Below are 27,605 nucleotides of genomic sequence, written 5' to 3'. Positions count from 1 at the left end.
ATGCCAGTATATTTTATTTCACTGGGTTCTGAATAATCAGAGAACAGTATTTTCTAAATAACAATTGTATTCAATACCAATGAAAATATTCACGTGTTTGTATTAATAAAATATAAAAATCTGGGGCCAAATTTGTTTACTGAACCAATCATTTGGGATTACCTAGGAGTCAAATAGATTCAGTTTAATGTATTTTTAAACTACGGCTGGTTTTTAGGAGTGTTTTCACTTAAACTATAATTAGATTATAGTTGTAAAGCCAATGAATATAATGCTACCAGTGTAGCTAATATAAATTCATGGCCATTACTTGTAAGCACATACCTTATTTTAATGTACAAGAGTTGACATGATCTGAAAGTGTCTTGTCTCTCTATTTCTCTTTCACTGGAAATTCGTTAGGAATCCAAACCAACACTAAAGGAAACACAGAGAAAAAAAATAAACAGGACAATGTTCATGTAGAGATCAAGGGTTAGCACATGGCTCCAGGCCTCTTTTCATTTACTTGGTTGAAATTTATCTTGGTCAACACAGAAAATGATTAGTTTGATCTTTTCAACATTTATTTATTCAACAAGCCATGAGCCCAGGAGATGAACGGGGCTAGAATCCTGGCTCTATCCTTTAATAGTTGTGTAATCTTGGACAAGTTACTTATTTAACCTCTCCATGCCTCAGTTTCCTAAACTGTAAAATGAGGATAATATTAGTACCTAACTCATAGGGTTGTTGGGAGGGTGAAGTAAGCAGGTGCACACAAAAATCTTAGAAGACTCCTTGGCATGGAGTAAATTACTCAATAAATTCTAGGTGTGCAGAATACAACACAGAGCAAGATGTGGCCCCTGCCTTCATGGAGTTTATACTCTGGTGGCAGTAGGAATGAAGTGGGTAGCAAAAGACACCACACAAATCACACAGCTAATAGCATCTTTGCAGTTGTGTTAGGTGTAATGAAGGAAAAATAACAGGGCACTGAAGATCGATTTTGGGAGCTGCTCTTTCAATGAACTGCAAAAGTTAAACTTGTAGGACTGAGATTCTTGATATCACACTTTTGTAAAATCAAGAACACCTGAAAGTTCCACTATCCTGTATCTACCCATTATATGTAGCTTTATTGAAAAATATCAAATGTAAAAGTTGAGCACCCTTAATTTGAAGATCGTCTGCATCAAGGTAATATTTAAAGAGAAATCGTAGCACCTGAAGGGGGAAAATCATTCAACCCATTTGATAACAATGACAAATTAGTCAATAACTCAAGATTTACTTTTCCAATATGGCTCTTTAAAGACCTAGAAATCTAAAATTTTTAGAGTTTTTCAAAATTCTTATTCTTAGAAAGGCAGGATAGCATAGTGGTTCAGGACCCAGGCCCCCAAGGATCTAGGTTCTGACATTTTGCTGGCTTTTAAGCTCCATTAGGTAAGTTCCTCCACTTCTCTTAAGCCTCAGATTCGTCATATTTCAAGCGGGGGATAATAAAACTTTCATCATGAGATTGAAAAATTAAACGATATAGTCTGGCAAACATCTAGCAGCATCTGGCACACAGCAGATAGTCCAAAACGGGGAACTTCTAAGCCGAAAGGGAACCTAAAAGGCTGAACTTCCTTCCTAAGGATTTTAGACCATGAAGACCCTTAAGAACTTGTCAATGTTTCATTTTTTTCCGTGGAAATAGTCTGTGATCCAGGAAAACTAACGTGACATTTGAGAAGATTACTGGAATTCATCCCAGGATTTCTGACTTATTAAAATGAGCTGAGATCGTGTTTACGCCTCAAAGCCCCACCCCGCAGCGCCTAAGCTTTTCCTCAGCAAAACAGGCAGGCCACCAACCGTCGCTTCGCGTGGCAGCCTGAAGGATGCTGATAACCGGGGGGCAAGATTGAGGGCCCCCTAAACGGGGCCCAGCTTCGGGTTCACAAATCCCGCCGTTTGGGGGGGCGGAAGGGCGGGGCTCCCCCCGCTTTTCACACACCTCTCGGGCCTTTCCCAGTCCCCGGGTTTCGTCTCCCTCCCGGAGGCCCAGCGCCTGGCCCCTCTTCTCCCGCCCATATTTGGCTTCCAATCCCATCCTGCCTGGCGCTCGAGCGGCCAATCAGGAGGCGGCCCTCCCTCGGGGGACGGGGCGAGGGGCGGAGCTGAGTGGCGGAGCCTGCGGTCGCCTACTTCAGTCGCGCGGCGGTAGACTGGTTCTCCAGCGGAGGGTGGAGACGCGTCGCCGAGGCTGCCAGCAACGTTCTGCGAAGCCAGTCGGACACCATGGCGGACAGCCGGGATCCAGCCAGCGACCAGATGAAGCTCTGGAAGGAGCAGCGGGCCTCGCAGGTATACCCTGCGTCCCTCGAGCCGGCCTGAAGGTTTGCGCAGAGAGCTGGGCGTGGGCAAGTAACGGCCCGGCTTCTGCGCTGCGGTGTGGAGAGGGGCAGTACCACTGATCACGGGCCGGGGTGGGCGCTGCTTTCCTGTTTCGAAGGACTGTTCCATTCGTGGGGAGAAGGGGAGAGGTTTCTGGGGCCGAGGGCACGCCTGCAGGATTTGTCGTCGGCCGCAGGGCGTGAGTGATTGGCTCCGATTTTTGCACTTCTGCCAGCTGGGACAGAGGTCGCAGCTTGAGGGAGGAATGAAGGCTCATGGGGAAAGAGGCAGAGAGCCGCAGCAAGAAAGGAAGTGGGGGCGGGGGGGGGGAGTGGGAATGGGGCTCCAGCCTTGACCTTGATCTGGCAATAACTACAAGCTTCCATATTTGACGTGGGGGCAGGGATCGTGTTTTATCATCTCGTCCCCAACACTGCTCACGATACCAGATACTCAGTACGCACTGCATTGAACGACTAAACACTCCTAACATCCATTATTCCATTTGCATTTAAAAAACACCATGCCTAACTTTGTAGAGCTGGAAGCGACAGTAGGGATTAATGGCGTTTATTCACACGTATTCTTTGAGAGCCTGCGTAATCACTGAGCCGAGACAAGGTGTACAAATGCCAGAGAGGCAAGAACGGTAGCATTGAGAAGCTCAAAGTCTAGTCAGGGAGACAACACAGATAAACAAATGATTAACATACAGGGAGCATGGTGAGGGCTCTAATAGAGGTTATCTGTAAAGTGTAAAGGGAATGACCGGACTTGGCTGGAAAATTTCCCAAAGCACGTGACATCTGAAGGAGAGCTGTAACGATGAGAAGGCTTTCAGCTCAGTGGTGGTGGGTGAGGCATTCCTGGCCAGTATCCACAGGCGCAGTCTTAAAGAGCATCTTTGAGCAGGTTCGATCAGTTGAGAGTGCATCTGATCCGAGTCTTGTCATATTGGCCCACAGAGTCTGAGGGACTTGCCTAGTTCGCATGGCAGTTGGTTAATGGCAGAGGACGAGAGCCATGCTTTTTTCTCATCTTAATGCTCTTTCTCAAAAATAGGTTAGTATTCATGAACTGGGGTATTAATGCTAAGTGTCCATGGGTTGCTTTATTGTTCCCTGCTCTTGAGAAGGCTGTCTGTCATTCTCCTCTAAGGGCCTGGAACATCTCTCTTCTCATTTTGTCCTTTGTTATATGCCAGGAGGGTAGTTCAGTTTTTCATGAGTTCCTAAAGTGAACCAGAGCGACTTAGAGTCTTATTAATTAAGGACAGGCAGCTAGTGGCAGAGTCAAGATTAGAACGTAGCTGGTGGGGCCAGGATTCTCTCCATATCCAGTGGTCACTAAATCCTGGTTCACGCTGAAGTTTTCATGATACTCTGTGAATTGAGAAAAATATGGACTATATGGTGAGTTTTTCATAAGGCACAATTTATTCATTTTTAAAGGACCCCCCCCCCCCCCCCCCTTTGTTCTGAGACTAGCTTACCTCTTCATTTGGAGAATCAGTAACTGTTGTTAAGTCATTAAGACCCTACTGGTGATTTTCCCTACATGGTTGCCTATGTGTGAAACATCTGGCTCACAAAAGCACATCTATGATTGGGGGACTCATAGTCGAAATAGTGCTGTCTCCTCTGCCTGTGGTATGTCCATGCGCTGTATAGGTGGTCCTGATTGGCAGTCACTTCGATGTCTTGTTGCCCTTCACTCTTAGCTGCTCTGAGTGAAAACTACGTATTTTTTTGAGGTGATCCCCTCTCCTGATCCTCCAAAAGGAATTTCGCATAGGTAGCCTTTACAATTTTCCAGTGCTTTTTGTGGAAAATTTCAAACAGAGCAGTTGAAAGAATTGTGCAGTGTATACTTATGTATTCACCACATTTTGCTACGTATCTTTTATTGTTATTCTATCTGTCCATCTCTTTGTTCATCCATTAACCTTCCCCTTTTTGGGGATACATTTCAGATTAGATTTTAGACATCAGTAGACTTTACCCCTAAACACTAAGCCTGCAAATGAACAGAGTTCCGTGTTTGATTGTGTGTTTAAGGTAATACCTATAGTGAAGTGTACAAATATTAAGTGTACCATTCCAATGTATTTTGATAAACATATACACCTGTGAATCCTTTTCCCTCATCAAGACATATAGAAGGTTATTGTCACCCTGGAAAGTTCCTTCATGCTGCTTCCTAGTGATTTATTGCATCCCCTGCAATCTTGCCCCACGCAACCACTGTTTTGACTTTTTTTTTTTTTAGCCATTGGCTTATGTACTTTTTTGTGTTAACACTTATGTACTTTTTTGTGTTAAATCTTTTTTTAAGATTTAAAAAAAGAAAAAAAATGTTTTAAGAGTCATTCATGTTGTTGCATGTATCAGGAGTTTGCTGTTTTTATTACTGAGTAGTATTCCACTAGATGAATATACATCACCATTTGTTTATCCCGTTGCTGGACATGTGAGCTATTTCCAGTGTTGGGGTGTTATAAGTAAAGCTACCTTGAGAAGTCTCATACAAGTATTTTTGTGCACATTTCATTTCTCTTAGGAAATACCTAGCAGTAGAACTGCTGGGTGATGGGGTAAGTGAATATTTTATGAGAAACTGCTAAGCCTTTTTTTCCGCAGTGTTTGTACCATTTTACACTTCCATCAGCAGTGTGTGAGAGTTCCATTTGCTCTACATCCTGCCAACGTTGGTGTTACCAGCTTTTTAATTTCAGCCATTGTTGGAGGTATGAAATGATGTCTCTGTGGTTGTAATTTGCATTGTTCTGATGACGAAAGATAGCTGTCTTTTCATGTGCTTAGTGACCATTGGTATGTTTTCTTTTGACATACCTGTTCAAATCTTTTGTCCTTTAAAAATTAGTTTTTAATTGTTGATTCATAGCTCATATTTTAAATCATACACAAGCTAAGCACTGCAATAATCTCCAAATCTCTAATGGTATAAACACATTAGAGATTTCTTTCTCTCTTACCTGATGAGCTAAAGTGGTTTGAGGTTGAAGAGATGGGGTGAGTACTCTACTGCCACAGTTATTGAATGTTCCAGGCAGAAGGAGTCTCCCCCTTTGACAATACTTGGCTTTAAAGGTTGCCCTGGGCATCACAGTCCAGCCATGGAAGATTAAGGACACGGAAGAGGGTATGTGGCAAGGTTAGGGACCAGGCTGGAAGTGGTGTAGGTCACTTCTACTCACATTCCATTGCTGTGGTGCCACACCTGTTACATGACCACAGCTAACAGTGAGGGCACCTGGGAAATGCAGTCTACCTCTGTCCAGGTAGCCAGCACTACTATTTATCCGAACCATACATTCCATGTGAAAATCTGGCCATTTCTTATGATGGGGTGATGGGCAAGCAGATATAATCTTTTTTTAAAGATTATGTTATTTTTACCTTCTGGCATTAAAATATTCTTTGTTAGAAAATTATGATAGTAATGGATAATGTGTGTGTGTGTGTGTGTGTGTGTGTGTGTATTTCTTCTCTCTCCATACTTGGCAAATGCCTCTCTTTAAGTGGGCAGCTCTGTATCAACATCCTCCATTCCATTCCTTGTTTTTTTAGTTTTTTACTATACTGTGAGAACTTGAAGTTTTGGAACTACTATAGGAAGGCACCCTGTTATCTCCTCCCTCAAGAACCAGTTGCAGAATGCCAAGCTGGGCGTATCCTCCTTTGGAACCAAAGTGTCAACCAATGTGAAAACAGTTTATTGGGAATCTCTCCTTGTAGTCAGATTTTGTTGCTAAAAAGTGAATTAGAAGCTTTGTAAACCTTAATAAGTGATCACTGAATCAAATGTTATAGGTATGACTTGGATTTTCTTAAAAATCTTTATTTCAGGGCACCTGGGTGGCTCAGTTGGTTAAGAGTCCAACTTCGGCTCAGGTCATGGTCTTGTGGTTCGTGGGTTCAAACCTGTGTCAGGCTCTGTGCTGGAGCCTACTCTTGTGTCTTCCTCTCTTTCTGCCCCTCCCCCACTCATATTCTCTCCCTCTCTCTCTCTCTCTCTCTCTCTCTCTCAGAAATAAACATTAAAGAAAATCTTTATTTCTCCTTCTCTCAAAATTCATTGAAGGGAAGGAATTGGTTTTCCAGGTATTCCCAGTCACGTTGGATGAGCTTAAATAGGAACATTCTTGCTCATCAATTAGAATATTCTTCCTTTTGGATACTTAGGCTTAATTAGTAGCTTCTGATCCCTTTAAAATTGGAGAATTTGAACAGTTCAAGCTTTACCTTAAAAAAAATTTTTTTTCTTAATGTTTATTTATTTTTGACAGAGAGAGAGACAGAGCATGAGCAGGGGAGGGGCAGAAAGAGAGGGAGACACAGAATCTGAAGCAGGTTCCAGGCTCTGAGCGGTCAGCACAGAGCCTGAGCGGTCAGCACAGAGCCTGACGCAGGTCTCGAATTCACAGACTGCGAGATCATGACCTGGGTCGAAGTCAGATGCTCAACCGACTGAGCCACCCAGGTGCCCCCAAGCTTTACCTTTTTTAAACGGTTCCTTTATTACCTGGGAGAGAGATTGGGTCTTAGTCCATCCATTCCTATCACTGAGTCATAAGACAGAGCCCATGAGGATTTATGTATCTTTCAGGGTAATTTGATAATACCTACATCGATATTACACTGCCAGCATTTGGGATGGAGAAGGGGTGATTTACAACTCCTTGTGCACGTGTGCTTTTTTTTCTTTTGGGAATTACATAGGAGTGGATGGCGGGGTCATTGTGTGGCAGTGAGAGAGACATGAGAAGTGGAATCAAAATTTCTAAGCTTTCATGTGTTTAGCCAGCATGTAGACCACTCTATATTTTTCTCCAGGTAAGAAAAGAGTGGCTGATGGCAAAAGGTAAAACAAGCAGATCTTTAGTTTTGTTTATTTTATTCTTGGTTTTGTTCTTTATTTTCCTCCCCAGTATTGTGACTGCTATGGTTTCTAATAAAAAGAGTCAAGGAATCATTTACATTTGTGGATCAATTATCCTTCATTTTTTGAGCCTTTTGTTACCATTTCCTCTTATTCCCTACTGTTTCGAAAGATTAAAGGACTAGGCCAGTTCTTAGTGCCCCCATACTTATTTTAGACAGTTACCGAGGCAGAGAAAAACCTTTTGCAATAGCTATTCTTTTGTGTATTTTAAAGGTTTTATTATCGATAGGATTATTCTAAATGTTTGCTAATGATTGAAAATCAATAGCAATATTTTGACCATTTCTTAATGGAGACGTTAACAGCTCACCAAGAAGAGAGAAAAAAACCATTAGCAACTATCATGACCCTTTTGCTATTACACATACTAATATGAAACAGCAAACAGCCTTGCTTGGAAAACAGACGTGTCTCGTTGGGGTGGAGGAGGAGGTGTGTTCAGTGTGTGTGCGCGCGCGCGCAGAGATCCAGCCATGTGACCTTTAAGTCTGACATTTATCTCCCTTGTAAAAGGCAACTTTTGTTTCATTTCTTCTTGAATGAAAACTACCCACTAGTTCTCTCTCCTGGGATCCTTGGAATCACTTTTTATTTTCTTTCGTCGTTTGCTCCTCCTCCCTTCCCCCACTCAGTTCAACTCCGTGGACAGGCAATTCTTGTTGTGCCTGATAGATCTTACTGTTCCTTGCTCAGGGCATTGTTAGTCTGAGGCCATAAAGGTTGCAGATGTGGTAGCAAGGCACTGCTGAAATGGCCTGTTCAGAAGCTTTCAGATACTTTGTTTAGTACCAACAGGATCCCTTTGTGTTCTTTGTTAAGAACACAGTTGGGATATTGTAATAACATTGTAGGGTGACAGATGGTGACCACACTTATCAAGGTGAGCATTGAGTAATGATAGAATTATGGAATCAATATGTTGTAGATGTATGTTAATTATACTTAAAAAAAAACAGCTTGATTTTTTTTCTTACCCTTTTTGGATTTCACTTTTTCCATGATACGTTATTTAATTTTTTTTTTTTTTTTTGAGTGGCAACAGCCTAGATGGAGGATATAGGATAACTTAGACAATGAGTAAAATAAAATGAAAATCGGTCTTGCTTCTTGAACTCAGAATGACCAACTGGCATTGACTTTATACCATGGTGGCTTGACCATGATGAAGTCAGCTTGCAAAACAAAGTGTATCCCAGTGATGAAGTCCCCACGCCTAGCCCAGAAAGCATAGCTTTCAGTCATGAAGGCTATCAGAAACATTTCCTAGTGCTATCAATTCACGTATTTTATGCTTGTGAATCACCCTGGTGTGATGTGGCATTAAGGGGGGCACCTTCTGATGTTTGGAATGTTTTAAGGTTAATAAAGAAAAAAAAAAGCCTATCAGGCTGAGTCAGGAATTTAGGATTAAATAGTCTACATGGTAGTTAGGGTTTTCCACATTTTCTGGTGACGATAAGCCCTCTCTGGGCAGGAGCCAGCATTAACCATCTGGCTGGTTGCCTCGTGTGTGTTTTGTGTACAGGGCTGAGCTCTGCTCTTTGTCTTGACCAAACGGTTTAGGGTGGCAGACGGATTCAATCCGGAGTGTGGTCAGAATGAGCACCCATGTGTTAGGGTGACTGATGCAGCCCCCCCTTTCTCTTCCTTCAACGTCTTCCTTATTTCTTTTATCAGACACTTCTCTTTGATTCTTGATTTAAGAAAACTCTGAAACTTTATATTGCGGAAGATTTCAAACCAGAACTGAAGTAGAGAGGATTGTGTAATGAGTCTGCCAAGTGCCTGTGTCTCCAAAAGATAAGGGCTCTTTAAGAATACCATTGTCGCATCTAGAAAAGTGAGTAGTAATCGCTTACTGTCCTCAGCCAGTCAGTGTGTTCACTTACCTTGATTGTGCAGAAGAGAGTTTACCTATATACCAGAGAAGACGGTCTCTAGAAAGGCCTACCTGCAAGGCTGGCCCTGGGCTGCAGTCTGGAAGTTGGATTTCAGAACGGCTCCCCCCACCTGAACTGATAAGAATGGCTGACCATGCCAAAGGGTGCAAACAATGTGGTTTATGTACTGAACATCTGCTTTCCTTCTGGGAGCCAGGGGGCACCTCCATGATCAGCTCCTTATGTAAATCCCTGGGCACTGAGTCTCTCATGAGCTTTCCCACTAGACAGCATTTCGCATGTGTTGCTACAACTCGCTGGGGGATTAAGCGTGTCCCATGTGACTCCCCTGGGAGAGGACTCTGGAAGCTTGTGCTGGTTTCCTCCGGACTTCACTCCATTGTGCCTTTTCTCCTTGCTAGGGTTTTGCTTTGTATTAAAATGCTGTAAAAATTATAGCCCGAGTATGACTAGCTGCGACCCCTCCTAGGGAGTCACCTAGAGGTGGGTGGTCTTTGGGGACCCTTGACATGTCTGTCTGTCTCTTTTAGAATGCTTTGTTCAGAATAAGGTTAACACGTTGCATTAATTGGTAAGTCTTTTAAGCTCCTCTTTATCTTCTGGTGGTTGTAAACACAGTTTATGGTGGTTTAGTGAAGCAGTGAAGGGTCAGGCTTTACAGTCAGATAGGAGTCAGATTATGGTCTGACTGCTTGTGGGCAGGTTACTTCACCTCCCTCCCCCACGGTTTCCCCATTTTAAAAATGGGATAATAATTCTCCCCACCTTGAAGGCTTGTTGAGGATTCATTTTTGTAATATATATGTGTAAATTAATGTATGTTGATTACCCAGCACATAGAATGTCTACAGGACATGTGAGCTGTGTTGTTTAAAGAAATGTTATAGTGGTATGGTTAAAAGTTTGGGTTCTTGAGCAAGTTTGCTTGGGTTTAAATTCTGATTCTGACCTTTTCTAGGTGGGTGACTTGGAGGGAGTTGCATAACTTCTCTGTGCCTCAGTTTCCTTTATTGTATGATGGGAATTATAATAGTCCTTAATTAAGAGAGCTTGTGATAACCCAGGTCGAGTTTAGAACAATGCCTGCTTAGTAAGCTGTTATTACTGTTGTTCTGCGGTTTGAGAATGTCTAATGAGAATGTCTAATGAGAATGAGAATGTCTAATGTCACATGTACATTCCATACCCAAGCCGAAACAAGGAGTCAGTGGGATGAGTAAGTTCCAAGTGTGAATTGGAGATTGTGGCTTGGGAATTTTGGCCAAGAGAGCTTGCTGAGATTTTAACCCCTGTGTTGAATTTACTCCTTGCATTTAGGCAATGAAGATTACCAGGCCTCCCCCTGGGAGAGCAGGATGTGTGCTGAAGGATGTGTGCTGCCTGTGGTTTCTAAAGGGGAAAGGAGTGGGGTCCCTGTGCAGGCCTGGATTCTTTTCCCAAACTGCCCACTCAGGGAAGTCTCTCCCCTTCCATGGAATGGACCAGGAGGCACTCTGCTATCTCTCCCACTTCCCCAGAGAAATTTGAGGGCCAAGACAGTCTTCGGTCTTCTGTACATTGGTCTGCACATTGTAGGTACTTGATGAAACTTTGTTGAATAAATGTAGTGTTTTAAGCAATAATTTTCTAGAAAATATCAGGCATATTCTGTGTTGGACTCTGAGAATGAGAAGCTGTGTCATTATGACTCCTTTGGGACTGAAAGTTAGGGAGGGGCGTATTACCAGTCTTTATCTATTAAAAAACAGGAGAACGATATTTAGTGAGTTCTTGGGCCTTCTGTGTGCCGAGGGCACTAATAAGTGGAAACTACATCAATAAAATATTTTATCAGAGAAAGCCAACCTTACTCCTCCCAGGAAAATTTCTTCATTCATAGCTTAACTCCAGCCAAAAGATACAAAGAGCAAAGCCAAAATGGAATTTTACTTTGAGTCCCTACTTTTAATCATGGTGTCAGTTTTTAGCCAAGCCAAAGTACTTCTTTACCAGTTTCTGCAGCAGTTTTCATAACATTTGTCTGAAGGTGTTTGATCACAATTTGAAGTTATGAATTCAAATATTTCTTGTTTATTTCAGGGAGGGGAGATGCAGGGAGAGAGGTAAACTCTTGTTGCTTCCTCCTCCTACTTAGGGATAATCTTTCTTGGCCATTTTGGATTGGCCCATAGTTTAATTTATTCACACGTTGAATCCACAAGCATTTTTTTGTGTACTTGTTGATAACAGCATCGTGTCAGGTATCAGGGATATAGATGTAAAACAAGTATACTCTCTAGAGAGGAAAAACAGTGAAGCAGACTGGCAGTTATAAGGATTTTGTTCAGTGGGGTACAAGAAGATGCCCTTGGCCCAGCTCAAGGGATGGTGTAGGGGTGAGAGCAGGAAGAGTGGTTCAGGAGAAGCGTGCATGAATATCAGGAATAATTGGCAGCCAGAAGGATGTAAACACCTGAACAGGTACAAAAGCTGCTTTTCCTGAGAGAGAGAGAGAGCTCTTAGAATTATCCAGCAATTAAAAGCTTTTCTGTCATTAAAATTTCTAGTTCTAAAGTGATCTGAGTTTAAAAACAACAACAACAACCAACAACAACATAATGATAATAATAATCAGCAAGTTGGAAGAAATCTCTTTGCCCATCCTGCTTCTTATATGTAACAAGTAAACCTGGGCTCCAACATTGAAATCTGTGTAAAATCAGTCAAAGTCTCTGATCATACATACAGCATCACTCATTACATGGGAATAATAACATGTCTCTCACTGGATTATTGGAGGCTTAAGTGAGGTGACTTATGCAAAGGTAGCTGGGATAAAGCCTTGCATATGACAGGTGCTCCAGAAATGGTGGTTATAAAGGGAAATTAGGAGTTCTGTACAGTTCTGTCAACTGCATTGATTCTCTGCCTTTCTTGATTAACTTTGGACTGGAAATGGCCACCCTCCATCCCATTAGCAGAGCAAGCTTAGAGCTTCCAGCTCTAAGCCTGTGATGTTGTTTCTGTTTAGTGTGTGTGAAGAAAGCTGTTAAAAATTAGGGCCTTTGATCTATTAGAGCAAGGAAGAGAGGCTGAGTGCTACATTTATAACTTTGAAACCCAGGTTTCATTTCTTAGCTTGATCGGTGTTGTGGTGGACATTCTTGCACAGGGTGGGAGGGAGGCCAAAACGCGGGAAAATTCCGGCATTCCTGCTTCCAAGTTTCCATGAGTCTGGGCCATCAGGGGAGACCGTCTCATTCTTCAGTTCTTCACTCAGCCATTCATTCATCCACCTTACTATGCATGTACCTCCTCTGGGCATAGTTTTTATTCTTGAGCCTATCACTCTGACCTGGTCCACAGGAGGGGACATGTGATGTGGTTTTATCGCTTCCATGAGTGATGGAGGGATGTACGTGACACTGACCTGTTTACCTTTCCTTTTCCTGAGCTTCTTTGTATCTCCTGTCATACTTTCCTCTTTTATGCGATGTCCCCTTTATTTATTTATAGTTTTAGATTTCCTTTAGTGCCATGTTTATATGTTGAAAAGAGCACAGGAAGGTGTGGACAAATTATTTGCTCAGATTCTTATTATTTTAATTGTAGTTCACCCCAAAGCTTTAAGTCAGTGGTTCTTAATCCTGGCTTCACTTAGGAATCACCTGGGGAGCTCAAAGCAATCCTGATGCCCAGGCCTCGTCCAGACTAATTATATCAGAAATTTCTAGGTGGATGACCCAGCTATCAGTATGCATTAAAAAGCTCCCCAGGTGGAGTGCCTGGGTGACTTAGTCGGTTGAGTGTCTGACTCTTGGTTTTAGCTCAGGTCATGATCCCATGATCCCAGGGTTGTGGGATCGAGCTCTGCATCGGGCTCTGTGCTAAGCATGGAGCCTGCTTAAGGCTTAAGATTCTCTCCCTCTGCCCCTCTTCTCTGCTCGCACTCACTCTCTCTAAGACAAAAACAAAAACAACAACTTTGCAGGTGATTCCAGTGACAGCCATAGTTGAAAATCAAGGTTTTAGGTTTCAACTAAAGGTGAACTTGTGCAATTTCTTCCTTCCTTTTTCTGATTCATTTTCTACTTTATTTTTTTTTAAGTTTACTTATTTATTTTGAGAGAGAGAGAGAGCATGCGTGAATGGGGGGGAGGGACAGAGAGAGAGAGAGAGGGAGAGAGAGGCTCCCAAGCAGGCTCCGTGCTGTCAGCGCAGAGTGGGGCTCGGTACCATGAATGATGAGATCATGACCTGAACACCCATCAAGAGTCAGATGCTTAACCGACTGAGCCACCCAGGTGCCCCTCAGTTTCTACTTTAAATTAATAATAATAATAAAAAGTATATAGTATCCCATGTGTTAGTTCTTGTGTATCTTCAAAAGAGAGTGTGGCACGATTGGGTGGTATCTGCTCATTAGACCCTTAAACTTTCTTATGTTTGGGAGAGTTTGCAGCTGGGTGAGGAAGGGATAGGGTAAGAGAATCTGAATGGATGGCTGCACGTGTGCCATGGTTGTTAGAAAAAGATACCTAAAATGCTTTGCTTTTGTTATCAGAGCACGTTCACACAGCCAGTAAAACGTTAGCATGTGTGTGCCTTGTGTGGGGCCCTCATTTGGCATGAACTTAGCATTTTTAATCCATGCATTAACTCTAGGAGGTAGTTGTTTCTTGTCCATTTTACAGGTGAAAAGTTGAGACTCAGAAATGGTAAGTAATATGCTAGTACATACACAGAGCTAGCTGTACATACACAGTTGGACCTAGTGCTCACAGTTCCTCCACGGTTCTATGTTGGCCTCTTCCTATTTCCATGTGAATAGAACTCCGGTGGGCAGGGGGGTATCCTAGTGTGTGTATGAGTCTTGTTTATTAATTCTGCAGATTCCAAGATCTCTCTTATTCAGTGCATTTTCCCAAAGAGCTCATGGTATTTTTATAGTTTAAGTGACCCCTCTCCTCCTCATATCCCCTTGTAGAGAAGAGACAGGTATTGAGTTTATTTTACTACTCAGAGCGGGTGTGTCTCGAGAGCAAAAGTTATCCACTCCATTTCAGGTTTGCGAAAATTCTGTGCATAGTGCTTTTCTGGGCACAGGAAGCTGGAATCGTGGACTTCCATCACTGGACCTTTTTGAGTTGTTCCCCTAGAATGGAGGTGGCTTAGCTCTGCTTCACCCGCACATCTCCCCTGGTTTCCCAGAGGCCAGGGGAAGACATTGGAGAGACATTTGTCTCTGGTCAAGAGCAGAGTGTGTGACCCTAAAGCAAGATGATGCTAAGAGCTGTGCAGGATCACTAATTAAAACATACTGCTGGTCCCGTCCCAGAGAAGGGACAGCTGAGGGGCTTCCAGTGTAACTGATATTGAAGAATTGGGTGGATTAAAATGAATTCTTTAAAAAAAAATGTTTTTTTTAATGTTTCTTTTTGAGAGAGACAGAGACAGAATGTGAGTGGCTTAGGGGCAGAGACAGAATCTGAAGCAGGTTCCAGGCTCCGAGCTTGTCAGCACAGAGCCTGACGCGGGGCTCGAACTCACGAGCTGTGAGATCATGACCTGAGCTGAAGTCGGACGCTCAACTGACTGAGCCACCCAGGCGCCCCTAAAATGAATTCTTTATTACAGTGAAATAACCTGTCCCATTTCAGGGAACTTTGACATCTTTAGCAAGTTAATACTATAATCCATCTTGACCATCAACGGTTTATTTTCAGTGACAATAAAAGCCATTGAATTTTTTGGGTTTTTTTTTTTGTTTGTTTGTTTTGGAATTGAAAAGAGATATTGGAGATAGCTGGTGTTTGCTGCTTGAGAGAAATGAGTGCACCATACAGGATGACCCAGTTTCACATCTGTAGCGGTCTTAAAGCATCCGCAAGCATTAGCCAGCATGGCTTCTCCGGAGACCATCTTCTTACTATCACTTGGACATTCAGTGTTGAGCACATATGATCTCTTTAGGGGGGTCCCCATCTGGGGGTTTCCAGCCCACTGGTGGCTGTATCTAGAGCAGGGGCCGAGCGAGGTGGCAGGCTAGTGAGCCTTCTTTCCACTCTTCAGAGCGGATTTCTTAGCAGATTGGGGTTGAGATTTTTCAAGGGTTTCCAAGACTGGCCTATACATTTCAGGCAATGGCATATCTTGTAGTATTTCAGCAGTTCAGACAGGAAATTTAAAAAGAGCTGGAGCAGAAGGTATAAAAATTGGAAAGTGGCGTGCCCTCTGGCAGTGTAAATAATGGTTTGATTGTACTCAGTCTCTGCACACTTTTGTGTTCTTTTGTGTTTGTTCACTTTAGAAACCTGATGTCCTGACCACCGGGGCCGGTAATCCAATCGGAGACAAACTTAATGTTATTACAGCAGGGCCCCGGGGACCTCTTCTTGTTCAGGATGTGGTTTTCACTGATGAAATGGCTCACTTTGACCGGGAAAGAATTCCTGAGAGAGTCGTGCATGCTAAAGGCGCAGGTGAGAGCTGTGTTTATTTGTTGTGAAAGGATTGTTTCATAACACCTGGGTTAAAAATTTACCTTTCACAGGGTTTGGGCTTCTTTAATAGAAGCAGCAAATCTCCATTCTTGGGAGAAAGGGAAAAAAATGTCCATCAGGAGAGGAGCTCGTAATTAAATGATGGTTATTTCTCTGGATTGAACGTTATATGTAAAATGCTTCATTTTACTAAAAATGAAAGTAATCTTCCTTTTCTTCCATTATGCACTTTAGTGAAGAAATAAAAATATGAAAATAGAGACATGGGCATTCTGGAATTGTAGCTAGATTTAGATGGAGCCCTAATTGGCTACATACTGGGAAGAATGGTGCAAAATTGAGGATAGTTGTGTTAGGGTGGTAGATTTCTGGTGATTTTTCCTTTTTGTCCAAAAGTTGTGAAAACTTTTGTCTTGCTTTTATTACAGAAACAAAAGATAGGGTGCTGTTTAGAATAAAGCCAAAAACTCAATTGGACAAGCAAGCTTGATGGGAAGGAAGAAAAAATTTTTCTCCTAGCTGCTTGCTTGGACTCCCGGTTAGAACTTTCTAGTTTTTTTTATATTTTTCTTCCATCCCTCTCCAGCTTTTTCTGTGTGGCTTTTCCATCACGACTTTGGTATGCTGTTCAGTTTGTTGTTTGGCCTGTGGTGTCTTATTTGTGTTTATCCTATTCTTTCTTTCCCTGTGTTTTCTCCTCTTCTCCCTGTTCTTCTCTTTATCTCCTAGGTCCTACCTGTACTTCAAGGCCTCCTCAGGCCCTGTGTCCTTGGGTCAGCCTTGACTTGCTACTTCCACCCCCACTCGTCTCTTTTTCTTCTTGGCTCCAGCTGTGTAGCCCTTGGGTTACCGCTGAGTGGTAACAGGACTTTGCATTTTGTCCCCATTCATTTTGTGTTTGGCCATCTATCTTCCCTTCTCCCATCATCTCAGAAGCTCCCAGAAGGCCAGTGCCGAACCATCGGCTTCCCTTGTCACCTAGCTGCCTATTGGCAGTGGGCCCGGTGGTCTGTGATGGTCTCACGATGAGGGTTTCTGTGTCTTTCTCATTAGGAGCTTTTGGCTACTTCGAGGTCACTCATGACATTACCAAATACTGCAAAGCAAAGGTGTTTGAGCATATTGGAAAGAGGACTCCCATTGCGGTTCGATTCTCCACTGTCGGTAAGTCCATCTGTTTGCGTGACTGGCACTGCGTAACTCAACCCTGTACCTTATTTTGGGCATTTGTAACTTCATTTCAAGAAAAGCGTATTAGAAGGTAGAAAAAAAAACACTTCTCCAAATTATACCAGGTTTTTACAGCAGAAAAATTGTTTCGAGCCATGCAGGAAGTTACTTTTAATTCTGTTTGTCGAGGTCTTAGGAAATCACACTTATGCAGAGGCCACCACTGCAATTCTGTGACATTTGGAAAGAACCTTCCCACAAGTGGTTGCCTCAGATGGAAATGTGGAGTGGGAAGCTTATTCAGTAACCACAACAGCTACCCTTTATTGGGAATTAACTCCGTGCCATTCATCGTTGGGCACTTTACAGACATTGTCTGTAATCTCATCTGTAGGATCTGCTTTGCAGGGTGGGGCTATTTCTATTTCCAGTGGTTAAGTGATTTTTTTCAGTAGCACGAGTAAGAATTAGATCTATCAACTACATCTTAATACACCACATGCATGAATAATTCCGTTTCTGTTTCAGTCTGTGTGCATTTTTAAAATACTGTGGATGCAAAAAATAAATGACGCTAAGAATAAGAATCTATATTTTAACTCATTTTCTTAATATTAACCTCATAATTTTGACAACTCACTTATTCTCTTTGTTTACTACCTTAATCTTTACAATTATTTTCTTCCTTTATTTTAATTTAAAATTTAATTACCTGTTTGAACTATTTTATGTTAAGTGGGTAATCTTTTCAGCTTTTACAGTTATGTAAAACTCTCTTTTTTTTTTAAATGTTTTTTATTTATTTTTGAGACAGAGAGACAGAGCATGAGCAGGGGAGGGGCAGAGAGAGAGGGAAACACAGAATCTGAAGCAGGCTCCGGGCTCTGAGCTGTCTGCACAGAGCCCGACGCCGGGCTCGAACTCACAAACCAGGAGATCATGACCTGAGCCGAAGTCGAACGCTCAACCGACTGAGCCACCCAGGCGCCCCAAAAACTCTCTCTTCTTAATCTCAATTATTTTGTTTAATTTGGGGACTGAATTGGCTGGCAGGTGGTAGAAATAATGGCTCAGGCACTTAAGTGACTGATTTCTTTCTAGGAAGTGGGTTGGAAATCATAGATCCTAATGTTTTTTATGACCTTAGGCTTATGCCTCATTTTTCCCATTTGAACCTTCTAGCTGGAGAGTCGGGCTCAGCTGACACAGTTCGGGACCCTCGTGGGTTTGCAGTGAAATTTTACACAGAGGATGGTAATTGGGATCTTGTTGGAAATAACACTCCCATTTTTTTCATCAGGGATGCCATACTGGTAGGTGATAAAGTATCTTGCACTCTACAAATGTTTGTTGATTTAAATTGGTTTCAGACAATCTGTTTTGACTGTCCTTTGAGGAGAGGCCTTGGGAAAAGCAGAAAGAAGAGAATTTGGGTTGGTTGGATTGCCTTTTGAAGCACATTTTTCTGTATTTAGTATCTTTTTATGAGATCAAGTAACAATTACTGTTGGTCCTCAGTTTGGCATTTCAAGATTCACTGACTTAATGGGAATAGTCCAGTTTTCCATGTAATGGGACTATTCCCATTAAGGCCATGAATGAAAAGAGGCACTTTGTCCTGGGAACATGTAGAGGGTAAATTTTGTTTTAGGGTTTGGCAGTGTGAAATTCTGGGATTATACTATTCAGAATTATCATCCAACAATTATAACAATTATATTGCTTGCCTAACAATAGGCAATGTATAATGTAAGACACCATCACTCCAATAAACTTGATTTTTGGATTTTTGTCTCCTTTTCTGTTTAGTTTCCGTCCTTTATCCACAGTCAAAAGAGAAACCCTCAAACGCACCTGAAGGATCCGGACATGGTCTGGGACTTCTGGAGCCTGCGCCCTGAGTCTCTGCATCAGGTGGGGGCTCTCCTTTTTCACTGTATCAGAACATGTCACTGTAGTGCCATTTATGCCCCGTAGTGCCATTTCTCCAGTGCTGGTTATCTCACTGCACTTGGTTTCTGACTTTCTTTTTGGGAGGCTTCCTCGGGTTGCTTGATCCTGAAGAGTTTTATAATCTGCATTTGTTCATCTTCCCTCATTCATAGGCCTTAAATGATCTAGAAACATTATCAATTGATATTTCCCAATACTAAGGATTAAAGCCTCTAGTATGAAGTAAAGCTCTTTGTATCAGGGAGAGAAGGGAAAAGTGGTACCAAACACGTTTACTGTTAAAATAGATTTTGAATAACAAGTTAGCTAGTTTTCAGATTTGCTTTTGCTTTTCTTTATAGAATTTTGAGCCATGAGGCTAATGATTTACATATCATTCTGCTTTAAAATTCTTGTTATTTTGTATAAATGATACTAATGATAACCTTTCCTGTGGGTACTTGGTTAGTGTGTCCCATGTCATTAAGAGATTTTTTTGGAAACTTAGGAATGTCTTAAGAATCTAGGATGTTTTGATTGAAACTGAAAAAATTTAGGCTTTATTTACTTTTCTGTTTCTTAGGTTTCTTTCTTGTTCAGTGATCGAGGGATTCCAGATGGACACAGGCACATGAATGGATATGGATCGCATACTTTCAAGCTGGTTAATGCGAATGGAGAGGTAGTTTATTGCAAATTCCATTATAAGGTACGTGTTGCCTTTGGGGAAGAGGGGACAAAGCTCTCACCACCCATGTCTCCTTACTTCTCTTGAGGATTGGGCAGAGATCAAGGCCCTTTCCACCTTTCCCTTATGTCCACTCCGAAGGCTGGGAAGTATTGACTCAGTTGATCAGGATCATGACTCTTCTGTTGGCTATGCCCAAATGAACAGGTGTGCGCTGCCCTGTTAGGGGAACTGTGTGGGCTCTCCTTGGTCTCTTTCCATGTGGCCAGAGGGTAGGAACACACAGCTGCTGGCAACGGTCAAGCTTTCTTCTCCTTCTGGGGTCCTGGGAGAAATGTGTAAATATTTGGGAAAATGCTCATTTCATGCTGGTTCTCTGGGTTAATGTTTCTGGTGCTGGCAGGTGCGTATCCATTCTCCCTGGAGAGGGAAGACCTAAGGTTTTGTTTTGGGATCAAATGTAAGGAGATAATACAGGCCTTCATGCTATATGAAAGGAGATTTCTACCATGTTTAGCCTAGCTTTCTAGACTTCTTTGTTGGAGTTTAGAGTCAAGCCTTAGCAAACAGTAAAGTATTATGTTGCTTTGCCTTTCCTAGCCCAGAGTCATCGATTTGAGCATAGATACCTTTTGTGGTCCAGGAGGGGACAGTGGCAGAAATGGGGACTTCCTGTCTATAATACCAATCTCACCATTACTCTCAATGTCTGATGCTATCTTTCCAGAAACATTTCTTGTAACTTTTTAACTCCTCCATCCATTTATTTAGCATTTATCAAGGGTATATTCTGAATAGGGAAAAAAGTAAAATCAGTTACAAATGTAAGAAAATAAAAATTCTGTTTTTTTTTTCATTTACTTTCATACAATCATGTCAAATAACTTTCCTTCAGGGGAAGCTTTGAGAACATTTGAATTAACTGAAGTGTTTTAAAGGGCTCTTCTTTCTTACTATGATCTTGGCATTTGTTGCAATAAGCAGTATTCTCAGAGAACTCTAGAAGGTTATTTAAAGAATCTCTGGTTGCCTAAGAACATGTTTCCAAATACTACTGCTAAAATAAGCACAGACAGAAGTGGACTGAGGACAAATGCAGTCTCCCTCTTAATGGTATCTGTCCCAAGACCTGTTCTTTCCTTCTGTCCTGTTTTAATCTTTATCTGAACAACTTATGTATGTATATCAAACAGGAAAACTGTCTCCCCTCTTTGTACTTATAACTTGGATCTATAATCTTTGGCAAGGAACAGTTTTAAGAAACAGTTGCCCTGTGGGCTTGTAAGTGCCAAGAGGAGAGGTGTAGTGTCACTGGAAGCCAGACTAAGTGACTGTGTCTGGTGCACCGGCATGGTGGTGGCTTTGTAGTTGGACCAGTCTGAATTCAACTCTTCCCTCTTCTCGATATCTGTGACTTGGTCTACTATTATTGAAAGTTCTCTGTGCTCCAGCTTTGTCACTCTAAAATTGGGATAATCATAGCAACTGTCCATGATCCTGCAAGGATTGGGTTGCTTATGGGTCTCTTCAGCAGAGGGCCCTGGGATGGCCTGAGACCTACTTGGATGTATCAGTCTGGATTATTCTGACCTATGGTTAGTCTTTTCTGAGCCCAAGGGAATTCAATTAAAATCAGAAAAGTATTGCAATATTATTGCACAATTTAATGGGTTCGCTCTCTGGATGATCTGCAGATGGTGACCTCCAGTTTTAAATCTGGAAGGTGATTGTACTTCTGGTCTGATAGTAAGAAGAGTTCAGGTCTTGCCACTGGTTAGAGAGACTTGAGATTTCTGTGATAGAAAGCGTTTCAGAGTTCACTTTGCTGAGGAAATCTTTCGATGCTTGGCTTGTGGGGATCTTCAGAATAAGATATAGGTGGAAATCTGTTGAAGAGCAGTATGGTGTGATAATAGGAACACTGGTGACAGTGACTAACTTATTTGGGTTTTAATGGCTTGCTTGGGAAGTCAGAATACTAGTTTTGCCTACTCGTAGTCAGAGAATTGGTTCAGAGTGGCTCTACTGAAGTTCTTTTCAGCTGTATGAACTATGATTCTATGATTTCTTTTAAAAAAAGTAAGACAGTAGAGGTGGAGGGATGCTAGCTGAGCGTAATCTCAGTAATTTATTTGAGCTATTATAAAACAGGGAGTTAAAAATTACTTCATGAAAAAAGATAGTCCTTTTATTAATTTTTTGCTCATTTAAACAATATTTTTTGCTCTTTTTTCTGATTTGAAAAGTAATATAACAATTGAAATAATAGCCACCTGGAAAACAATTTTGATGTTCCTCAAGAAATCAAACATAGAATTACCATATTACCTGGCAACTTTATTTTGAGATATATACTCAAAAAAATCTACTGAATTGGACACTTTAAAATGGTTAAAGTGGTACATTTTATGTTTTGTATATGTTACACCAAAAAGTTTTTGGCTTTTCTGAAGACAGTATCACAGCATTCTTATTATGGGTGAGACGTTGAAAATCAACTATATGTTAAGAGTTAAATTAAAAGAATTCAGGGTACAGAAAGGGAAAGAGAGGACTAATTTTAAATATGAAATGCACCTACAGAATCCCTGCATATTTAAAAGAATGAGGGTAACCAAGTGGAATTTCTTGTTGATAAATTAATATTTGGGTCAGAGTTAAAGAGTGGAATTGTCACAAGGAAGGTCCAGTGTTTGTGTAGCATTGCTCATCCTCCTCAATGCATAACTGATTAAAGTTCCGTAACTTTGCCAGTACATTTCAGTGTGAGCTTCTTTCTCTGATTCTGCAGACTGACCAGGGCATCAAAAACCTTTCTGTTGAAGACGCAGCACGACTTTCCCAGGAAGATCCTGACTATGGCCTCCGGGACCTTTTCAATGCCATCGCCACAGGCAACTACCCCTCCTGGACTTTTTACATCCAGGTCATGACGTTCAGTGAGGCAGAAACCTTCCCATTTAATCCATTTGATGTCACCAAGGTGAGTCCGTTGACAGCCAAATTGTTTTCTTTTTTAAGTCTCTTTGTGCCTAATTATTCAGATTCCAGTCAAGCATTCATAATGATAGAGAAGTCATGTACAAAATGGCAGTGGTGCCTCTTTGGATTTTCCTAATCTGTGCATCACACTTCTAGTTCCTGTTTGCTGAGTTCACTGAGTTCTTCTAGGTGGCTTGATCTATCGTTGTTAGCAGGGAACAGATCTTGAAAAGCTGATGTACTTGTGCCCAGGGAAGATGTCAATATTTACCATTAACTGTTGTGAAAGATTCAACCAATGTACTCAGTTGAAGTTCTTTTCATTTTATTGGATTAAAAAAATCACTATTTTCACTTATTATCGTGGGCTTCATTATATTAGTTTCCTGTAGTTGGTTGTCTGGTAATTGTGAATATGACATTTATTTTTAGGTTTGGCCTCACAACGACTACCCTCTTATCCCAGTTGGTAAACTGGTTTTAAACCGGAATCCAGTGAATTACTTCGCTGAGGTTGAACAGATGGCATTTGACCCGAGCAACATGCCACCTGGCATCGAGCCCAGCCCTGACAAAATGCTTCAGGTAAACCCGGTGGATTGAGATGTTCAGAGGCAGGAGCACACACATATGTGTGCGTGGGCGCGCGCGCGCACACACACACACACACACACACACACACACACACACTGTGTAATTTGGCCTGACTTTTGTATGAAGAATTAACCAAAACATCACTTAAATTTTCATCTAGGTCCTTAGTTTCCTCAGTTCCTGTGGGTCTGACTGAAGCATTCGTAGATTATAGTATTACAGTATAAAGCAAATTTCATAGTAAAGTCTCTCAGTATGTTAAGACTGACATTTAGTCTCTTAGTTTAAAAGAAGTTACATTAGAAAAACCTCAGTTATCCATAGAGTAAAGCACTCTTTGTTCAGTCTGTAATTGGTGGGAGGGAATATCATTAATTGATTATAACACCTTGGTCAGTATAACTTGATTCATTTCCTCTTCCATGGTGATGCTTGAATTTTTCCATCTGTAAAAGGAGACAGGAGATGGTTTTTATGAACTAAATGTCTGTTGCCACTGATTGAAGGCAGTGGGTTAATTTAACCATTTGTCTCAGTAATGTTCCTACTCATTCACTATTTTTTTTTAAATCACTTTCCATTATGCTCTTTCAAGAGTAGAAAGAGTAGGGGAGCCTGGGTGGCTCATTTGGTTAAGCGTCCAACTCTTGATTTCGACACCTATCATTATCTCTAGGTTCATGGGATTGAACCCAAGGTCAGGCTCTGCCCTGACAGCTCAGAACCTTCTTGGGATTCTCTCTCTCCCTCTCTCTATGCCTCTTCCATCCCCCCGCCCAAAGTAAATAAACATAAAAAAAAGAGTAGAAATAGGGAAAAATATTTTTGGGGGGCCAGAAATCAGTAGGAAAATAATTGGTTTAATAATTAGTGAGTAAATCAATCTCTTGTGTTTTTGGACTCTGACCATGATACAGGGGTTAAAGATCATTACCCCAGATCAGACCATAGTGACAGATGGATGCTTCTTATATAAGTGTCCAAGTCCAGTTCAGGAGTCACTGTCCATGGAGACAAGCTAAGGTACCCTGTATTTTTTTTAATAGAACCTTGTTTGATTTGACATTGGGAACATTTGGGACTTTTATAGAAAATAAGTTTTTGTTCGTTTTCAGTTCAATTTAACTACTATAAATTGAATACCTCTGTGTGTGGCAAACTGCCCTGGCTGCTATAACAGATATAAAGACTCACAATAACTATAATATAAAGCAGAAGGCCCCATGAATCAGGAGAAATCTTGTCTGTTAGGAGGATGATGACAGAGTTTTGAGAATGAGCTATCATGTGAGATAGCTTTTGAAGAATGGATAGGATTTCAATTTTCAACAGAGATGAAATGGGGCAGGAGAGAGACCTGAGTATAGATACAATGGTGGACCGTATTTAAACTGTAAGCAGTCACTTTTTCCTGAAGTAGAAGACGTAGGATTGGGTACATGGAACATACGTCAGAGGGGACTTCAGTGCTTAAGTAGAAGTTTGTACAGTTATACCTTTTAGGAAAAGAAGGTTTCTTCCGTTTTGAGAAATGTGATCTGTGATCAAGTAGCATCGCTCCAGTTGGTGACAGAACAAGAGAGAAGTGAAGGTTAGGGAGGAGAGAAGAAAGGCCAAGCAGAGTGCAGAGGATAGGCAGAAGTGCCTGTGTTGAAACTGGAAAGGAAAGGAAGCCAAGACAACATGACCCTGGGCCCTCAACCTCCCCGCCTGGAGTTGGAAGGCGGCTGGACCGTGTGAAGGAGGTTAATGGGATTTGTCAAGGCATGAACTTGGCATGGGTAGAGCCAAGACTGCATAGCCTTGGTATTGAGGAAACAGGGTGAGGAGCAAATGTCATCAAAATTCTTTTCACAATCCGTGTCACCATGGGTCTCTGGGACCACAGTGAGACATGGAGACAGTTAACAACACCGAGTCATACAATTAGAAGAGCACGGAAGCATTGGGTGGAGGCCTAGGCCCAGGAGAAAGGACCACAGATCAAATACATGTTCTCTGCAACAAGAAAAAATAAATGTCTAAGCCATTTCATTGAAACTGTTGGGAAGAGAGTCCTGAGAAAAGATGATAAATGCAAACCATGCAATTATACGGGTGAATTGAATTATATGAATGAATCATATGATTTCTATCAGTATTGTGGTTGTGGCAAACATGTATTTTATATTCAATGTGCTGTCTTTACAGTTTTTTAAAAGTGTGTTTAGAAAGTGAAAGGGCTTTATGTAGTAGGCGCAGTCAAGATATCAGTCCCTAGCCCAGTTTTTCCACAACTTCTCAAGTCATTGGCTGTGAGTTCTAATGCCTTGGAGCATGTGAGGAGACATGTAGGGAAGAACCGTGATACTCGTTTAGCCACTTGGTGACCAGTGAGGAAAGGTTTAAAGTAGTTAAGTAACGTAATCGGTGTGGGGCCTTAGGCCCATTCTTGTGGCGGGAGCGTGTAGGACGATACTGTCGGAGGAGGGGCGGGAAGCGGAGAGCCAGTGAGGAGAACTTTGAAGTTACTCCAACGGGAGCTGAGGAGTGTCCGAGGGTGGTAGTGGTTGTATGGTAATGGACAGTGGGTTCAGTTACCTTTCAGCAAGGTCACGTTAATAAATTTTCAAGGGTCATCCAAAGTGGTAAGCCAGATCACCGTGAAAAGGACACAGATTCCAGTTAGTTGCCTACGATGTGATACATCTCTGAGAGTAGGAAGTAATATAAGACAGGACGCTAACTTGTTATTTGAGAAAACAAAGGCGTTCTTACCGAGAACAGGTGTGAAAATCTGGAGTTGTTTCGCTGTGTGACGTGGAAGATTAAGAGCTGTTCAGTTAGGGAGAACTCATTTCATAAGGGAAGAAACTTTGCTGTCTTCAGGGGATAGTAGGCAGCGTTTTGTGGAACCCGGTACAGAGTGCTTTGTGCTACAAAGTTGAGAATGAAGTTTATAGACCCTTCTGTTTGTTACTGCACAGCACCAATGCCTGTTCCATTTATAACTGTAGGGCCGCCTTTTTGCCTATCCTGACACCCACCGCCACCGCCTGGGACCCAACTATCTTCAGATACCTGTGAACTGTCCTTTCCGTGCTCGAGTGGCCAACTACCAGCGTGACGGCCCCATGTGCATGGTCGACAATCAGGGTACGCCTAAGACATTCGGCTCGCCCAGGGAGGGCAGAGGGCCCTGCTGAGTGGGGAGAGGGCAGGGGACGCCATGCCAGGCCAGCGGTTTGCCGTGTCCTGCTCTGTGGAGAAGACCCAGGGGACCTTCTCCTCTATGAAGCAAGGAAAGTTTATCTGTATACTTTATCTGATAGGTTTTATTGACAGTTCCCATCTCACATTTTTACTTGCTGTCCATCTGATAGTGAAAGGCAGGGAGGAAAATCCTTCACACACTGGCTGTTGTCGAGTAGCATTCAATTTAGGGGTTAGGTTTTAGGGACTTCACAAAGTAGATAGTTTCTTAAATCGCTAGGACTTAGACTCTTGGAAGTGCAACAGCCAAGAGTTCCTGTTTCTTGTTCCTCTTTGCACTTTGCCGGGGCTGAGGAGGAGCAAATGTAGCTAGAGTTTAGAGGGGATGGGGCAGGTGAGATAAGGGAGACAGAGTAAATCAAGGCATTCTTCCCTTTTCACTAAGGGCTTGTAGTTGAATTCATGTAAATCAACTGGTGAGATGAGACTGTAGTGCATCATTTTGTTTTTTGGAACTCATTTTTCAAATTTATGATTTTTTTCTTTTGACTTCTGTTTTTGGTGCCATGTACCAGCAGCCTCTATTTGTGATAACTTGTTCTAATTAGAGACTGTTTAATTAATGTTTTTTTCCTTTTAATATTTTCTAGCTTAATATAGATTTTAATTTTCTTTTTGTTTTCTATTTAGGACACATTTATTTTAGCAATAGGCTGCTTACATTGATCCCTTTAGAAATTTTACTGATGATTTATATTTATATCTATGGCTATAGATGTCTATATTCAAAGATGACTTTTCTATGATAATAATAATACATGTGCCCTAAAGAAAATTTAGAAAACATAAGGGAAAGAAGAGAAGGGAGAAGGAAAACCCACTTCCAGCCCCAGCCCTCAGAGACCACAACTGTTGCATTTTGCTGTATTTCTTGCTGTATTTTTTATATACTTAAGATTTTTTTGTTTATATGATTTTGTGCCTTGCATTTGTTATCATCATGACTAAGCCTTTTCTATGTATTTAACAAGTTTACTTACTCACTAACTGATTATATTAGGTGTTTGCAATACTTCTGCTTTCTGAGGTTTATAGGGCTAACGGGGTGTGTTATTACCCAAAGTAATTGTTACTTCCTTGTATCTGTCTTCTGTATTTTTATTCTAAAGTGATTTTTTTTTCTTTCATATTCCTCAGTCCTTCTGTTATTGAGACTACCTGTATCAGAGAGGTTCATGTAGATTTCAGAACTTCATTAATTAGTACCTGTTTCATGTTTATCATTCTTGTTTACCATTATAGTGGCATATGTATGAAAAAACTACTTAA

General features: G+C 41.6%; 1 protein-coding gene across 1 annotated transcript in view; it reads left to right on the top strand.

Moving 5' to 3' along the window:
• The first annotated feature begins 2,153 nt into the window (after positions 1 to 2,153).
• The window catches only part of CAT (catalase), a 35,007-nt gene continuing 9,555 nt past the window's right edge, over positions 2,154 to 27,605 (top strand). The window contains exons 1-9 of the mRNA XM_049648439.1: positions 2,154 to 2,340; positions 15,526 to 15,697; positions 16,772 to 16,882; positions 18,071 to 18,201; positions 18,698 to 18,802; positions 19,404 to 19,529; positions 22,300 to 22,491; positions 22,923 to 23,075; positions 26,081 to 26,219. Coding sequence (XP_049504396.1) covers positions 2,275 to 2,340; positions 15,526 to 15,697; positions 16,772 to 16,882; positions 18,071 to 18,201; positions 18,698 to 18,802; positions 19,404 to 19,529; positions 22,300 to 22,491; positions 22,923 to 23,075; positions 26,081 to 26,219 — 1,195 coding nt within the window. The 5' untranslated portion in view covers positions 2,154 to 2,274. The remainder of the gene's footprint in view (positions 2,341 to 15,525; positions 15,698 to 16,771; positions 16,883 to 18,070; positions 18,202 to 18,697; positions 18,803 to 19,403; positions 19,530 to 22,299; positions 22,492 to 22,922; positions 23,076 to 26,080; positions 26,220 to 27,605) is intronic.

The sequence above is a fragment of the Panthera uncia genome, chromosome D1 (assembly GCF_023721935.1).
Source record: "Panthera uncia isolate 11264 chromosome D1, Puncia_PCG_1.0, whole genome shotgun sequence".
Taxonomy (NCBI): domain Eukaryota; kingdom Metazoa; phylum Chordata; class Mammalia; order Carnivora; family Felidae; genus Panthera; species Panthera uncia.
Note: the sequence above shows the minus strand (reverse complement) of the source record. Positions and strands in the feature narration are given on the sequence as shown.